The sequence below is a fragment of the Rana temporaria genome, chromosome 9 (genome assembly GCF_905171775.1).
Source record: "Rana temporaria chromosome 9, aRanTem1.1, whole genome shotgun sequence".
NCBI lineage: Eukaryota > Metazoa > Chordata > Amphibia > Anura > Ranidae > Rana > Rana temporaria.
In genome coordinates, this window is record NC_053497.1 from 63,807,173 (window position 1) to 63,825,733 (window position 18,561).

General features: G+C 42.2%; 1 protein-coding gene across 1 annotated transcript; it reads left to right on the top strand.

Moving 5' to 3' along the window:
- Positions 1 to 4,363: 4,363 nt before the first annotated feature.
- On the top strand, positions 4,364 to 7,011 carry LOC120914449 (nyctalopin-like). The gene has a single exon (XM_040325141.1). The coding sequence runs from the start codon at positions 5,205 to 5,207 to the stop codon at positions 6,489 to 6,491; it is 1,287 nt and encodes a 428-aa protein (XP_040181075.1). The 5' UTR covers positions 4,364 to 5,204; the 3' UTR covers positions 6,492 to 7,011.
- The last annotated feature ends 11,550 nt before the right edge of the window (positions 7,012 to 18,561 follow it).

Here is an 18,561-nt window from a genome sequence, read left to right on the forward strand (position 1 = left end):
CGCTTTCTTTACAACTTTTTCTGGACAGTACAAACAAATTAAGAATATCATATACAGACATTGGGGGATTCTCAAAGAAGACCAATTGTTGGGCCCTACCTTACCCACCAACGCTATGGTGATCTATAGGGGGGCCACCTCTTTGAAACATCAAGTTGCCCCGAATGTGATTGACCCCCCAGTGAAACCCTCCTTTTTTCCCCTGTCTAAGGGCTTCCATCCCTGCAGGAAGTGTAGGGTATGTCTCAACAATACACAGGGACGGAAGAAAACAATCTCCTTCAAATCCACCGTTACTGGGATAACTTATCCCATGAAACAATTTTTCACGTGTGCCTCTACGCACATAGTGTACCTGATCACCTGCCCTTGTGGAAAACAGTACGTTGGTCGTACCATACGGAGCTTTTCCACAAGGGCAGGTGAACATGTTGCTAAAATCCTTAAGGGATGCGACAAGCATACAGTACCGAGACATTATCTCGAGGCACATAATAAGAAAATAGAGGGCACTACATTTGCCATTATTGATAAATTTGTTCCCCACTGGAGGGGTGAACCCCTGATCAGAGGGGTTTCGAAACTAGAGGTCTTCTGGATCTACACGCTCAAAAGTTACGCACCATTCGGACTTAACGTCGAATGGGATTTAAATGCGTTTATAAATCAATCCTAAAACAATCATTAGGGCACATATATATTTTTATATTTTTACATTAGGATTATTTTTTATTCCAATTAGTGTCTTACCTTCATTATGGATGCCTAAGCGTAATGTGTACTTTGAGTAGGTTATTCTATTTAATTGCCCATTCTGATTATTTGTATATGATTGTTTTATTTATGGATGCATATCTTGGCGTATTTTCTTGATGTTAATCCACCTCCGTGTAAGCCTCTTTTTTATCCTTCTTTATTCCTTTTTGCCATTTTTATTTATAAATTTTTTGGATTGGGCTTTATGGGTTACTTATCATTAGCCTGTGAGGATCACCTGGAATGAACTTGTTTTTGTCCCCCTGCGGAGTATATGCCATCCGACAGTACACGAATGATTCACCGCATCTTTTCAGTGTACACTGTCTAGGTACTTCCTGGAACGCATGATGAGGCGCGGCGCCAACGTGCTGGCGCCTCTCGCGTCGTGGGGAGTTTGATGAGTGCTGCTGATTGGATGGCAGACTCCTGCATCTTTGCCACTCTGATTGGCGGAGAGGGGAGTGACCTGGAAACCCACACAGCTTTCTCAATTATCAAGGAACGTTGCGCTGACGTTCTGACGTCATGACGCTATTGCGTTCCCATGAGAAACCCAGTTTTTATTCTGTCCTATCCAGGGAGAGGAAAATGAAGGACATTTATATAGCCCTATCAGCGTTTGTCTATGACCATTTCCGGTCTTGGAACGCACAATGAGCTAAGGGAAGTACATGTATGAAACGCACGCCATCGTAGCGAGGCGGACCAGGTGTTGGCTGTCACGGATCTGGAGGAACAGGTATTTATAGCAGTAGAGTGTGAGGGACTGTCAGATACCCCAGTTGAAGTCCTCTCGTGACGAAACCGGTCGGGTGATAGCTCTCTTACAACTCTACTGCTGACTTTTTGGAATTCTCCTTTACCTTTTTAAGGTGGGAGCGCTTGCTGCCTTTTTTCAGTTGTGTTTTTTTTACTGATTTTTTAGTCTGCTGCTGTTTTATAACTGTTCACCCAAGTGTGGCTTTGCTAGCCTTTCACTTTTATATTTATTTTTGTTTTTTTCCACTGTGTGTGCAATTTGGAAAAAATATTTTTTAAATAAATTACTTTTTACACTATGAGGAGCACCTCTATATTGTTCTCTTTTTGCATAACAATCAGGGTGTTTGGAGCAACCTTGACGGGCTGATTTTCATCTACAACACTCTCTCCGGACAATCAAGACTGTGTGTGGTTATCTTTGGATCGTACCATCCCAAGTGGAGACTCCTAGATTCAGACGGTAGTCTGTCAAAGCCCTGACGACCCTCCCACCGTATGGTGAGGTTGAGGGTCCACCTTTTCTGGTAAGAGTACCCACCCTTATAATTGATGTCCATGCATGAAGAGAGTTATCTGTGTTGAAGATCTCTTGCTCCACCCCAATATTTGAAGAAACATATATGTACTTTTAAGGACTTTTTAGTTCACTTTTGTATGGATTTTCAGGTACATTATTCAAATTCACCATCACGCATGGTTTATTAAGTCCAGGATTTTTTTGCACTTGTATTTTTCATTCAACACCTAGCGGGTGTTTATGAGAGACCAGATGCTCTGTCTCATTTTTACAGTTGATTAGATCACTTGTCATTCTATTTGCACCATCCACATTGGTATTTTCAACTGAGTTGCATGTGTTTTGATCTTACCTCACAGGTTTTGTATATATAATTTTTGTGTCACTAGAGCAGTCATTGTCATCAGTCTTTTGACTGTCATATGCACCTTTATATCATCCTTTTTAGGTGATTTATAATCACTTTAAATTCTTGGCGCTACATTTTTTTCACACAGTACACAAATGAAAGTCAAATACACAATAGCAAAGAACAAATTAAAATATAAATAACACTAAGGGCTGGTTCACACTTTCTACAGGGTGAAACACCACATTATACCTTGCAGATAGTGTTGGTTCTGGACGATCTTGTTGCTGGTGCTGCCTTGCACTTTTAAAACTTGTAGCACTGTTCACTTCTTTTTTTTACAGTACTTTTTAAATGTAAACTTGTGACATTTCATTAATTTCTATTTATATATTCGTGCTACCCCCCAAAGGGGTCATCATCCAGATTTATCCAGATATTCAGCTCTGATACTGCTGAGACCTCTAGCTACACTGCTCAGGCTTTGAAACTCTCCTGGGGTGAGGGAGAACCCAGTTCTTTATTTATTTAGACTATTTATCACCTTTCCAGCCCCCTTCTGGACACCAGGGACTGGTGTGAGCATGGTAAATATTCAAGTTGATTATTTGCATCTCTTCCTGAAGCTTCGTATAGAGGCAGATGAAAGCAATAAAACCTGTGAAAACCTGAACTGACCAGAACAAATGCTCACTGCTCCCTTTACTACAGAAGGAGGCAAAAACTAAGGCCCAGAATCTCGTAGAATGGAATAAAACTACGGCGGCGTAACGTATCTCATTTACGTTACGCCACCGCAAGTTTTACAGGCAAGTGCTTTATTCACAAAGAACTTGCCTGTAAAGTTGCGGCAACGTAGCGTAAATCTCCCGGCGCAAGCCCGCCTAATTCAAATGTGCCGGGTAGGGGGCGTGGATCATTTAAATTAGGCGCGTTCCCGCGCCAAATGTACTGCGCATGCGCCGTCCCTAAAATTTCCCGACGTGCATTGCGCTAAATGACGTCGCAAGGACGTCATTGGTTTCGTCGTGAACGTAAATGGCGCCCAGCCCCATTCACGGACGACTTACGCAAACAACGTAAATTTTAAAATTTCGACGCGGGAACGACGGCCATACTTAACATTGGTTGCCCCTCATATAGCAGGGGCAACTTTACGCGTCGCAAATCTAATGTAAACGTCGTAACTTCACTGCGTCGACCGCGCTTACGTTCGGGAATTCGCGTATTTTGCTAATTTGCATACACGACGGGGAAAACGACGGAGGTGACACCTAGCGGCGAAAAAAAAAATTGCATTTAAGATCCGACAGCGTAAGAGCCTTACGCCTGTCGGATCTAATGGTTATCTATGCGTAACTGATTCTAAGAATCAGTCGCATAGATACGACGGCCCAGATTAGGACTTACGACGGCGCACATTGCGTTGCGCCGTCGTAAGCCCTTTCAGAATCTGGGCCTAAATGTACCTAGCATCCTACACTAGACACTAGGAGCTGAGGTGCAAAACAGAAAAATGCTGACATGTTGCAGATTTCTGCACTGCTCCCACAATGGGTAAGATTAAATGTAAGCAGGGCACTTAGAAAAAAAATCCTGTGCAGAAAAATGCCAATCTCTGTAAAAGTGCAAATGAGCCTTCAATGAAATAAACAAAACTACTCTAAATACCCCCCCACAAAAAAATAAATAAATATACGCAAAACTCAATAAAGGGCAAAGAATAGAGTCAATTGGTTGCTTTATCAAACACATATTGAGCAACCAGCTACATTTCACAGGAATCCGTCCACTCATCCCTAACCTTTCAGCCCCAAAACTTGATTTGCTTGTGTGGCTATAATTTACAACATAATTCTTAAGGAGCACCTAAACTCAAAGAACAGATCCACTTTAAAAATAAGGGTGTTGTTTTTTATTTCTTTATCTATTGTTTTTGCTTTTAACAAATTGTATTGTTATAAGGGAAGATTAGTAAGAGAGAATTTTATGACTGATAAATATTGCCAATTTCATCCTTTATAGTAGTATTTTCCATGGGTTTGTAGAACACTTACTATCCTGGATTTAGTATGAAATACTATATTGTAACCATCTAATTATAACTTGGCAGTTATTAGTCTGTGGAATACCATAATTAGCTATTGCAAACTCAGTCTTTATAAAACTAACTTATGAATCATGTGTTTGGTAATACCAGTGTCATTTATAATTACTTGTAAACCACGCCATGGTGCTAAGTTATAGATCATTGGTTTATATGGGTATTTGTTGACACAACTGATTTATGTAATAAGTCACAGAGAGAAACCATTCAAATTGCACTTACACTGACTCCAAAAAAACTAAACACGCTTGCTCCAGTTTATGGGTATTTCCTTTTATCCTTGTTCTAATGTTTCACATTTGAAAGTAAATAAAATTTCATTGCACAAGTTCCTTTTAAAAAGACAAGAAAAAATAAGTTAACAATATTTTTCTCCTCTGTAAAATTCTCATCGGCCTGTACATTTCCTCCACCTTTTTTTTTTTGCATTTAAAAAAAAGGACATAGTAGATTTTTATTACATAAAAAAGATATAAACTAATAAATTAAAATGCTATGCTAGAGAATTCCAAAACAAGGCGATGTTCTAAAATGTTATAATTGATTTGCTGGATGACACAAGCACTTTGCTGCATTAACACCTCTGTGATGGATTCACTGTGACATTTAAGAAGATTAACTCTGTCTAAAAACATGATTGGTTGTGAGAGCTTCTTGATGACCCATTCAGATTCCTTTGGATAACAAAGATCACATTTCAAATCTCAGCTATGCTGCCATCATCCAGGTCACTTGCGGACAGGATTTTAGCTCTGAGAATTTACCTGATCTCAGTCATTTTCAGTGGGTGCCCAGTTCTTGAGATCAATAGTGAATTCCGAAACTTCACCTGTCCTAGCCTGTGCCGTTGTAATGCTGATCATGACATATACTGTGTAAAAATGGGCATTGAAGACCTTCCACCAGATCTACCTCCCTCTGCGGTATCTTTGAACTTGGCAGGAAACCAAATACGGATCCTTCATTTTGATGCTTTCAAGGTTGTCCCTTCCCTTCATATCCTGTGGCTGAACCAGAACAACTTGACATTCCTATATCCTGGTGTTTTCATTGCACTCAACAGCTTAAAAGAGTTAAATCTTAGTAGGAACCAAAGGCTGACCTACCTTCATGCCCACACGTTCCGAGGCCTCTCAAGCCTTCTGTCTTTGGATCTGTCTCACTGCAACATTTTTGAAATCCACCCGTTGGTGTTCACCCACTTGCCATCTTTGGAGGTTCTCAATTTAGCATCCAATAAGATACATTATGTGCCGCAAGCCTTGAGAAAACTGCACAATGTCACCAGGTTGTCAATGGAAAATAATCTCATAGAAGCCATAGGGAAGAATTCCTTCAAACATCAACAAGCCTTGCAAGCTCTTAATCTACGAAGGAACCAGATTTGGGCCATACAACATGAAGCCTTCAACCAGCTAAACAAATTGAGCGTGCTAAATTTAGGACATAACTCTCTATCTCATTTGCCTAATCAGCTTTTCAGTGGATTGGATCAGCTTAAGATTATGTACCTGGAAGCTAACAGGATTGATAAAATCAACTGCTCCTTTAACATGCTGGTTAACCTCAAAAAGTTGCATCTCAATAACAATCTGATAACACACATTACCCGCAATGCTTTTTCGGATCTAAAACAACTGCAGGTTCTACATTTAAATAAAAATAGCTTGACTTCTGTTCCCAGTTACTTGTTCTTGCATATGCCCCAACTGAAAAGTGTCTACCTTTCATTTAACCCTTGGAGCTGTGACTGCAGTATGGCCTGGATTGCCACCTGGATGGTGGATTATAAAGGAATAGTTCAGGGTCTCAACTGTGTCTTTGCCTTGTCATATAAATCAACAGAAGTTTTCACAGGACATGGAGTTACCTGCCCCCAAGAAGAAATTACTGAGGATAAATGTGTGGGAAGCTTAAATGATTCTGCTTCTGCTTTAACTGATACGTCATATATAATATTTAGCATACTAATATGCTTTATTGGTGGATTAAAGTAGACCTAAAGGCAAACTTTTTTTTTACTTTTTTACCATCAGGTTACCAATGGGAAAATTTCCCTTCACTTCCTGTCTTATAGCCAAATCAGGAAGTGAGAGGAAATCCCTCTAAAGTGAAGGAATCCATGATTGTCACCAGGGTCTTCATAACTAGTGTCACCGTTGAAAGATGTCCCCTCTATTCCTGTTCTGGTAACAACCTAATTTGTGATAAATTTTTTCAGGCCAAGTACATATACTGCAATTACAGAATAAATATGTGTTAATTCTACTGGAAAGCCAGTGTCCATGTAACTGCCTGTGCACTAGCCTGAAATTTCAAACAATATTATCAGCCTTCCCAGAACGCCCCCCCCCCCTCTCTGTTATGAAGATGAGAGAGGAAGATATTCTGTAGTTCTAAAATATCTCCTGTCTTAGGGTAACAATCCGGCTTCTTTAAATATACAGTGTACAGAGCTCTGCTACCCTAGGACAGGAAATATGTTTTTGGTAGGATCACTGGCTAAAAAAAAAGAAAGAAAAAAAAAATGACCACATATTAAGCTGGGCATATGCTGTTTTTCAATCGACATTTGTCGAAAGAGGCGGTCAGTAAAATTAGTCTGAAGTTGAACAGCACTTGCATCCAATGCAAGCACTTTTTAATAGTCCGCAGGTGACACTCCTCTATCCACACTGCTTAACATGGTTGGGGGAAATCAATGGATTTTTATCGTTGCAGGGCTAAACAAGAGTCATTTGAAGCATGTATATGTATGCTTAAGGTCTGGTTAAGTGCAGTATATTAAATGTTGGGTTTTGAATTTAGATATGCTTGTTTAACAAAACGTATACATTTACTAACTTAGTAACTTGTAATAAAAAAAAAACTGTTCCTAGTGGTGTGTAGAAATTAAATTCTGCAGTATGTAAAAGTGTTGGAATATTTATTATGGATCAAATCCCGTGATTGCAATATTCAGTTTTCAGTCCACACAGTGGGGGGAGATGTCTGTTACAGTGGGGGGAGATGTCTGTTACAGTGGGGGAGATGTCTGTTACAGTGGGGGGAGATGTCCGTTACAGTGGGGGGAGATGTCTGTTACAGTGGGGGAGATTGCGGATAATACAGTGGGGGGAGATTTCTGTTACAGTGGGGGAGATGTCTGTTTCAGTCTTTTATAATTAATCGAAATTAGTCGATTAAAAAAAATCGATTAATCGAACACAAAAATTTTAATCAGCAACAGCCCTAATATATATATATATATATATATATATATATATATATATATATATATATTGTATTGAGAGAGCAAATAAATGCTTTAGTGAGTGTATTCTGCATCTGTATATTTCTTGAGACAGGAATACAGATGGCAGCAGACCTTTGTGATACACACCTTGTGTAAGAACTGACAAATCTTTTCTGCCCTTTGTTCTCGATAAGCAGTCTATTTTTACATGCCCATCTTTACAATATGCTATTTATGTATAATAAATGCATAGCTCTAGAATAATATACATAAACTGGAATTCTAGACAGATAGAACATTGTGAATGTTGGGTTACAGGTTATGAATAATCTTGGTTAACAACATTAGGTAGGCCCTATCATTGTCATGTGAAAATGACTAAAGATGTCTTCTGGTGGTCCCTCTAAAAAACAACGTTTCAGCACATCTTGTACAAATAGGCAGACAACCATTGCATGTTATGTTTAGTAGTTAAACCTGGTTTTAATTAAATGTTATACTTCAGTAGTTCTAATTTTAGGTTCTTCTGGTTCACATGGAAAAAGTAGGATAATCTAATTACATATAAAAGACATAAGTCTAATCATGTCCTTATTATTGTAGCGCTCACCCCCGAAGGAGCCGCTGATAATGAATGGGATGGCAGATTTACCTCATGGCTCTCTCCGAATGTCTAGGGATGAATGGTGCATACAGCATTAGCAAAGGAATGTCCACGAAAGAATGTCTTTTTATGTGCTCTTTATTACCCAGCCGGGTAAAAACAGTGAACCGGTAATAAAAGGGATAGAGATGGAAAGGAGAACAGCAGATTCAGGCGTAGTATCTAGAACAGTCCTGTTCCCATGCATAACACTCTTACACCACTCCTGCCTGAGTGGGTTTAGCGTGCCCAGATAGGCCTCTCTCACTGACCTAGCAGCCGAAACACTGCTCGAATCTCTTTATCACAAAGTCTCTGCCACAGACCCTCTTGAATGAATGTTCAGAGAGGAACCTCTGCCACAGGCCCTCTCCGATTGCAGATACAGAGACAATCCTCCTAGGTAAAGTTACGCCTGGATCCTCTTTTTTTAACGTCGCCCAGGTACCGACTGAAAGAGGAGTTAATCCTTCAGTGTCTGGTCACCTCGATCCCCGGTGGTTCGTCAGAATCCTATTGGACCGCCAGCCTCTCATTGGCGCTCCTCAGATGGACTCTCCACCGAACAGCTAAACTCGCTTGGGATCTTCAAAGTAGGAACCCAGTCAACCACTGGGTCCCCGTGCTGCTCAAATGCTCCGGACCAACTTAGGCCCGATACCAGGAACACTGCATAGCACGCACACTGCGGCTAGGTAGGCCATAACGCCGGAGCGCCGTGATGTGGCCACCCTGAAGGTGGGTGCCACACCGGAAAACGAACCCCACAAAATGGCGTCTGTCTCATGAGTACCCTCTCCCAGCATGCCCAGCGAGGCCCAAACCTCCTGATTGGCCGCTGAGAGAGAACACCCAAACCTCAACTCCACTACTGCCACCTACCGCACCGGGGTGGGAAGACACCCCAGCACGACAGAATGAGCCCACAGCACAGCCAAGCTGAAACAGAGACCCTATCTAGAATTTAAATTGAAATCAGAGTCACTTACACTCTGACTATACTCTAAATTTCGATAGCACCGGTTACCTTGGAAGTAACCCGGCACTTCATTATTAATATCTGTGTTAATTCAAAATTACGTCACCCATTGCTTTACTACAACAGAAGGAAAAGGCCATCATTTACATACTGTTATAGCAAAAAGTGAAAAAAAAAATCATTACCTGTTGATATGAAAATATGCTAAATGTAAATATGAACTTGAATGATGCTTTTCAGTACGAATTAAAACCAATTCTGGACAAGGTAGGAGGTGCAAAACAGAACCACCTGAGTTCCTGGAAGTTCTTATGCAAATACCAACTATTTGAATGGTGACATCTGCTGAGACCCCGCCCCCCCTTTCCCTCTTTGCCTCTTAACCCTATTCCCCACACAAACACACTCACATAACAGTACACTAGTCTTGTACCCTAAACAATGCATTATATAATCAGGGTATTCTGAGGGTCATCACCAGGGATATTGTGTTAGGAATGTGGGTGGGAAGCACCCTCAGCATCCTTCCACTATATTTACAAAAATGTCTTATGGTTAGTCACATCACAAGCAGGGTCTTTCCCTTCTCCTTTGGCATCGGTAGTGGGCAGTGCTTCTGTGGACTCAAGCTCTGTGATGATGCACTTCTGGGGGTATGTCCATGACAGCTGGGGCTGACAGGAAGTGGGTTAAATGACATTGGATACAGTATCATTCAATCTAAAAGAGGACCCATGACCAGCTGAAGAGGAGAATGCAGAGGGTAGGGCTGTAAGTAATGCTTTGAAACATTTTTTTTTTTAAACAGGAAGATGGGTGAAAGGATTAAAAAAAAGAGATGGGCCTTAAAATGACCTATTGGCCATAGTCCACTTACTGAATCATTAAAAAAAATATTTGCGCACATCTAGTTATTATTCTAGCTGCAGTTATTGGCACCCATTATTTCCTGTTGGTTTTGAATCTGAGCCTGAGAACATACAGACATACAGAACATACAGACAGTCATATTTTCTGGTTCAAGCAATGCTGTCTTTCTGCAGCCTAATCCACAAACACTGGAGTATAAGAGGGAGGTTGCACATTACATAATCATGTGACAAGACATTAACATCCTCCAAGTATCACAAGTGAGGACAACATCTGATTCTGGCTGAAGAGTAAGCTAAGCTTTCTGACTAGTGCAGTTGCAATATTGCATGGAATGCTGTTTAATTTCCCTTGTCAAGTGGTGTTGTACTTCAAGGTTGGTTGTACATAAAGCGTCTAGCACCTATGCATTCCATCCCAGCATTTAAGTGCTCCCAGGAATAAGAGGTGCAGCATCCATTCTTGCTATCTGCAGCTTGTCAAGGTGTATGGCAGGCTGAAATACGTTATGACTGGATGGGGCTTAATTCAGTACTGAGTGGTACTAATTTTTAGGGCCCTATATGTATTCAGAGGTGAGTACCTAGAGTAACTGAGAGTACCTAAAGTAACAGGGAGTAACTGCGAGTACCAAGAGTTAGGTAGAGTACCTAGAATAACTGAGGGTACTGGGAGTACCTAGGGTAACTGGACAGTTGCGGGAATACCTATAGTAACTGGAGAGTACTGTGTGAGCAGTTTGCATCCTGTGAGCAGGTTGCATCCTTGGAAGTCCAGGAACTCAATCTTGGGAAGCAGCTGGCAACACTGCAGAGCATCTCCAACCTGAAAGTGAGTTTGGAACATACCTGTCAGATGCTGGCAGGGGCCTGCACAGAGGTAAGTGGAGATGCAGGGGTGCAGGCACAAGAGCAGAAAAGTTGGGTGATAGGCGGGGTAGAGGAATAAACATTAGGGAGGCCAGTCCTGAGCAAGCACATCACAATAAATACGCCCTGTTGTGTGATGTTGGGGAGACCAATCAAGGAGTGACATTGCTGGAGCAGAGTGAGCCACCTAGCTGCCAGGGGAACAACTCCTCCAGTGAGGATGGGGAGAAGGCTAAAGGTAAGGATAGACAGAAAATACGTCCATTGTAGAGTCAATGCTACATTATGATTGGTTGCACCTGGTGGACTTGTTTGTGCATTGATTTGCTCAATCACTTCCAGCCCACCATATTGTAAAATGACGGCGGCGGCCATTCACAATCGATCACAAATGTAAACACAGAGCGGTAACTGGTTGTTAAAGAGAACCTGACACATCTCCCCATCAGTAGCCTTAAAGTACACCTATCAGCCATCAGTACCCATAAAGTGCACCTGTCAACCATCTGTGCCCATAAAGTGCACCTGTCACCCATCAGAGACTGTCATCGGTGTATCTGTCGCCCATCAGTGATCGTCAGTGGTGCATCTGTCACCCATAAGAGACCATCAGCAGTCACCTGTCATCCATCAGTGACTGTCAGAGGTGCACCTGTCACCCATCAGTGAACGTCAGCAGTCACCCATCAGTGACCATCAGCAGTTACCTGTCACCCATCAGTGCCCACAAAGTTCACCTTTCACCCATCAGTGTCCATAAAGTGCACCTGTCACCCATCAGAGGCTGTCAGCAGAGTATCTGACCATCAGTACCAGCCACGCAGCCACCCATCACCAGAGCACCCGTCACACAGTCCATCACCAAAGTACTCATCACACAGCTACCATTAGCAGTCCAGTACCAGCCATGCCCAAATATTTTTTACAGCAGTGAGGAGGTGTTCAAGATCCTCTGCATGACTGATGAGAGCAGTGGGGAGATTCCAATACCGAATCCAATTCAGAGTTTGAACCGATTAAAAGCAGTGGATCGACGACCAAATCGGAGGAAGAATGGGTCCCTCCTAAAAGGGTACAGCACTCTGGAAACCAGGCAGCTGCCAGCAGTAGACCCCAGGATGAAATGCCCAGGCCCAGTACCAGTACTCCAAGTACCAGCACTGAAGTTTCACATCCCCCAAGAGTCAGGGCTACTACATACCTCCCAGATGCTTCAGTCAACCTAACATGGCTGCCTTCCAACTCAGGATTAGCAAGCATTCTCTCTTTCACACACAGCCAGGTGTGCTGGCCAATACAGAAATGTTTTCTGAAATAGATTTTTTTAATTTATTTTTGCCTGATACTGCTTCAATTTATTATGGACCAGACAAATCTATATGCCCAGCAGTATATTGCTAACAGCCCCCAATCAACCTATGCCCGTCCGGAGTGGAGAGATTTGACTTTGGAGGAATTAAAATTATGGGCCTTACTCTAAACATGGGACTTGCAAAAAAAATTAAGGATAGTCTTACTGGTCCACCAACCCAATCCACCACATGCCAATTTATTCTGCGGTAATGTCCAGGTCCCGATATGAGATAATTATGCGCTTGCTTCACCTCAGCGACAACCAGTGCCTTCCCCGAAATCATCCAAACTATGACAAATTATATAAAATTCACCCACTCATAAATGTTTTCCCCAAAGATTTACTGAACTTTATGTCCCTAATAAAAATATTTGTGTAGATGAGTCCCTGGTACACTTTACAGGCCGGATAAAAATAAAGCAATATATTCCTAGCAAAAGGGCCAAATACGGAGTAAAATTTTACAAGCTATGTGAAAGAGCCATAGGATATCTGTATACATTTCGCATATATGAAATAAGAGATTACCAGCTCCTGGCCTATATGGGCACAACTGGAAAAATTGTATGGGACCTGGCATACCCACTGCTGCAAAAAGCTATCACATATACCTGGATAATTATTATACTAGCCTGCCCCTTTTCAAACACCTACACAGTGAAAAAATCCTGGCCTGTCGAACTTCCAGAAAGAACAGGAAGGGCTTCCCACGATCTTTAGTGAACAAAAAAATGCAAAGGGGGGAATAAGCAACTCTGAGAAGCAATGAAGTGCTGGCCTTGAGGTGCAGGGATAACAGGAATGTACACATGCTGTCCACCATCCAAAACGACACCACAGTCGAGGTTCACAGAAGACGAGGTCCCATTCAAAACCAACATGTGCCCAAGAATATAAGATTTACATGGGGGGGGGGGGTGGATTTCAATGACCAAATGCTTCAGCCTATTTTGGCAACACGGAGGTCCTGTTTCTCGTATAAGAAAGTTGCGATTATCTTTTTCATTTGTTCATTTACAATGCATATATCATTTACACCATATCCAGGGACAGCCCCACCCCCTTCCTAAAATTAACCAAAGAAATTGTCACATCCCTCATCTCAGCAAAGACCCCCCCCCCCAGAAAACCTTCACTCAGATGCTGCTAGCCAACTTCATGAGCGCCACTTTCTGGACAGCATTGTACCTTCTGAAGCAGGCCGAAGATGCCAAAAAAGATATTGTATATGCAGCAAAACAGGATTTAGAAGAGATACCAGCTACCATTGTCTCCAGTGTCCCTCCCAACCCAGCCTATGCATTGGAGAATGCTTCAAACTGTATCACACATCCCTAAAATATTAGACCATATTTTTAACAATTTCCCCATTTTCATAATTTGTGCTGACCATTTTCCATCTTCCTCAAATAACCATGCCACTGCCTTCCACGCGATCCAACCCTTGCCTGTTTTCTCGACTATGCTTCTGCCTACTACTTGGACTGCTTTCACGTGAACTGACCCTGGCCTGTTTTTATCAACTATGCTGATGCCTACTGCTTGAACTGATCTGTTGCCCTGCTACTGTAGTACACAGGGGTACACAGGGGTCTCACATATGTGAGAGGCTCCAGAATTGTTTTTCCGGATGGAGAAAACACATTTTTGTCGTTTTTGTAATTTACAGATTAGGGTCTGGAGTCCAGAGACTTCAAAGAGAATTGGGTGGGAGAAACCTCTTCCCTTGTGCCCAGGTCTTACCCGACAGAGGCCCTCAGCCTGCTGTGGACTTACTGCCATCATGCCTCTGCCTGCCGCATGAACTGACCACACCTCTGCCTGCTACCTGTAATTTGGAAATAATTAGCTGTAGCAAGAGGCATGTTTATGAAGGGTTGGAGAGCGGTACAATAATGAGTGTCGGCAGGTAACAGTGTACCAGGACTAATGTTATGGCTGTGCTGACCATGTCTCTGCCTAGACAATTCCTTTGGACAAATGCTTTGGCTGTGCTGACAATATCCCTGTACTCTGTACTGACTGTAGACAATATTCCTGCCTGCTGCTTAGATAATTACGCTTGTTGTTGCTAAGCACGTCCCTTCCTGCTGCCTGACCAATGCTCTCCTCTATGGACAACTGCACTACTAAAATCACAGGTCATTTAATGTTTTTACCCTTTCCTCAATAGAATTTATTTTGGAGTGTAATTCTTGGTATGTGCTATGTGTAAGAAATATGAAGGACTTTCAAAAATGATAGGTTGTCAGGAAATTAGATGTGTAATTTATGCTCCTAGAACGCCTGAAGGTGCTACTCTGTACGTGGCCAGGCTGTGTAAAAGTCTCACACATGTGTTATCGCCATACTCGCCATACTAGAAATATTGTATAAATCAACTACTTTGTGTAAAAAAAATAAGTTTTCATTTTCTTTCCACATTTTCCAAAACCTTGTGGAAAAAAAATCACATGTTCAAAAGACTCATTATGCTTCGTAGAATATACATTGGGGTGTTTGCTTTCAAAAATGGGGTCATTTTGTGGGCGTTTCCATTGTCCTGGTGCTCCAGGGCCTTCAAAAGTGTGATAGGTCGTCATGACATTAGATGTGCAATTTATGCTCCTAGAACGCCTGAAGATGCTACTTGAATGTTGGGCCTCTGTATGTGACCAGGCTGAGTAAAAGTCTCAAACATGTGATATTGCCATACTCAGGAGGAGTAGCAGAATGTTTTGAGGTGTAGTTGCAAGTATGCATTTGCCATGTGAGAGAAATAACCTGTTAATATGAAAATTTTGTAAAAAATAAAAAATCTTTATTTTGCAAAGAATTGTGGGGGAAAAAATTACAACTTCTAACCATGTCCTCTTACTAAATACCTCGGAATTCCTACTTTCCAAAATGGGGTCATTTGGGGGGTATTTTGTACTTTCCTGGCTTGTTAGTGTCTTAAGAAATTAGAAGGCTGTCAGTACATCAGGTGTGATTGGCACCATAGCTTGTAGACTCACTCTATAACTTTCACAAAGACCAAATAATATACACTGATTTGGGTTATTTTAACCAACTACCAACGTAATGTAAGCAGGATAAAATTTTGGCAAAAATGTATGAAGAACAATTACTAATTTGCTAATTTGTATAACAGAAACAAAGAAAAATTATTTTTTTACAAAAAAAAATGAATGGAACAGAAATGAAAAAACCCAGTAGTGATTAAATACCACCAAAAGAAAGCTCTATTTGTGTGGAAAAAATAAGACAAATTAAATATGGGTACAGAGTGCAGTGACTGAGTAAATGTCATTAAAAATGTGAGAGCATTGTGAGAGAAAATTTGCCTGGAAAGGAAGGGGGTGAAAGTGCCCAGTAGGCAAGTGGTTAAATAAAATTAACTTTGACTTTTATGGTGAGTGGCTTCCCCCCCCCCCTATTTTTTTGAGGAATGAGGCTTTCACCTTTTGACTGAACCTGAATTTCAACAAAAAATCCTAACCTGGTCTGGACCAATGCTAAGTATAACAAACATGCAAGGTCCAAGGAATTTTCATTCCTGTGTAAGACCTCTTTCACATTGAGGCGTGGAGCCGCTGTGACGGTATAGCCGCACTATTTGTAGCGCGGCTATACCGTCGTATTTACCGCGATATTCGGGTGCCAGCGGTGAGGTTTTAACCCCGCTAGCGGCCGAAAAAGGGTGGCGGGGGTTCCCTTTCAATGGGAAGGCGCGGTATAGGAGCGGTGAACACACCGTTCCTATACCGTGGTAAAGATGCGGCTAACAGGACTTTTGGAGCGCTCCTGCTAGCGCACCGCTTCAGTGTGAAAGCCTTCGGGCTTTCACATTGAGCACTACAGGGCAGGTTTTTTCATGCGGTATAGCAGCGCTATTTTTAGCGATGTACCGCATGAAAAACGCCTCAATGTGAAAGGGGCCTTATGATAGTGTGAGTGGTTGCCTTCCACACATTTAGTGGGAAAGAAACCCATAGACTTCTGAGTCCACCGTTTGCATGCAACATTGAAGTATTACAATATGTACAATTTATTCAGCAGTATCTTTTTAGGTTTCAGCCCTTTTGTACAATTTTTGGCATCAGTTCTCTGTGAAGAAATCACATGGAATGACTCAGAACAAAGTGCTGTATACAAAGCAGATGAACTCTCCCCTCAACAAGATATTTTCCATTTGTTTTTGGCCATAAAAAGAACTGAAGAAACAATATGAAATCCTGTATGAATATGATGATTTAACCTCTGTGGGAAGTGTGTAAAAAGACAATATTTATTTTTGTGCAGTAGTACTTTCTTTATTACTGTTAATAATTAATGTATGGGAGCTCGGTGTCCACTGTTACATCTCGTCAGCTAGCATTGGATACAGGAATTCTGCTTTCTTCCTTTGGAAATTCCATGTTCAAACCAAGCTATTTTCTAATGATTATAATCACTGACTGCAAAACAGAATCTGAGAATATCATTCTTGGATCACGCTGAACATTTTTGCCTCTGCAGTTATTGCCTTTAAATGGCAGTAGCTCGCTGTAAAGTATGCATTTAGGGAATTGGTACAATTTATTTTGGGGTAACTATAACTTTTAACCACTTGCATACTGAACAAATGACTGACACTTCTCTCATATATGTAAAAATCATTGTTATTTTGCTAGAAAATTACTTATAACCTCCAAACATTATATATACAGGGCTCAAAATTTCAAGTCTTGAGCCACTAGCCAGGCCTCAAGGTTTACTCGCCACCAGTTTCCCCGTCCAACCCCTACCATGCCACGCCCGTAATTCTGACGCTAATCACGCCCTCATAAATTATCTCCTGAAATAACACTTAAATGTTTTATGCATTAAGTTACAAAAATAAACATTAACAACAATTTTATCAGTTCCCCTCAGCACAGCCTCACCTGTGCCCATCAATGCAGGCTCACCTGTGCCCATCATTGCAGCCTCATTGTGCCCCACATTACAGCCTCATTGTGTCCCCCATTTCAGCCTCATTGTGCCCCCATTGAAACCTCATTGTCCCCCATTGCAGACTCATTGTGCCCCCATTGCAGCCTCACTGTGCTCCCATTACAGACTCACTGTGCCCCCATTGGTGGCCAGATCATGACAGGAGAAAGAGGAGAGCCATGGGATCACCGAGCGGTATAGCCCGCTGTAACAGCTAACATTGAACTTTCCTCCGCTCTGCTCGCTCTTACACACAGCCCCGCCTCCTCCTAACCCGTGCCTGTAATAGACAGAACACCTCCCAGCATTGGACCCGCATTCTGTCTATTAAGCCCTGCTCTAAGGTACATTTAATTAACTTTCTGATTTAAAGATAAATGCAGTGTTTCCTGGTTAGCCTTGGCAGTTTACTTGTTGCCTGCAATAGTTCCCTAATTAAGGTTTTAGCATAGTAGTAATGTTTCCTGGGTTGGCAGTTTGCCATTTTTTTTTACTTGAGTGATATGATTTTCCGATCAAATACAGTAAATTGCTGAGATTTTTTACATTGGGAAGCTGGCAAAAACACCTACACATTTCCCTTGCAGGTAATTAGCCACCTGACAACCTTAAATATTCAATGCGCCTCACCGCTTCATTGCATGATGTGGAGTGGGGGGGGAGCACTGCCTGCGGGGTTGATCGGGAGCTGTTCTCCCAGCGATCGTCCCATGGCAGAGAGCATGAAGGTAGAGGAGAGCCGCGGTGTCACAGAGCGGTATAGCCCGCTGTAACAGCCTTACCTTGAACTTTCCTCTGCTCTGCTCGCTCTCACACACATCCCCGCCTCCTCCTAACCCACGCCTGTAATACAGAACACCTCCCAGCATTGGACCCGCATTCTGTCTATTACAGGTGCGGGTTAGGAGGAGTGTATGAGAGCGAGCAGAGCGGAGGAAAGTTCAATGAAAGGCTGTTACAGCAGGCTATAGCGCTCGGTGATACCGCGGCTCTCCTCTACCTTCATGCTCTCTGCCACGGGGTGAACAGTGGGAGAACAGCTCCCGATCAACCCCGCCGGCAGTGCTCGCCCCCCCCCCTCCCAGGCAGCCCAGCTCCTCGCCAGACCTCATTTTTCACTCGCAAAATGCGAGTAGGCGAGTGGAAAATTTGAGGTCTGAT

Coding starts and splice junctions, on each gene's coding strand:
- LOC120914449 (XM_040325141.1), top strand. CDS start 5,205: ATGCTGCCATCATCCAGGTCACTTGCGGACAGGATTTTAGCTCTGAGA.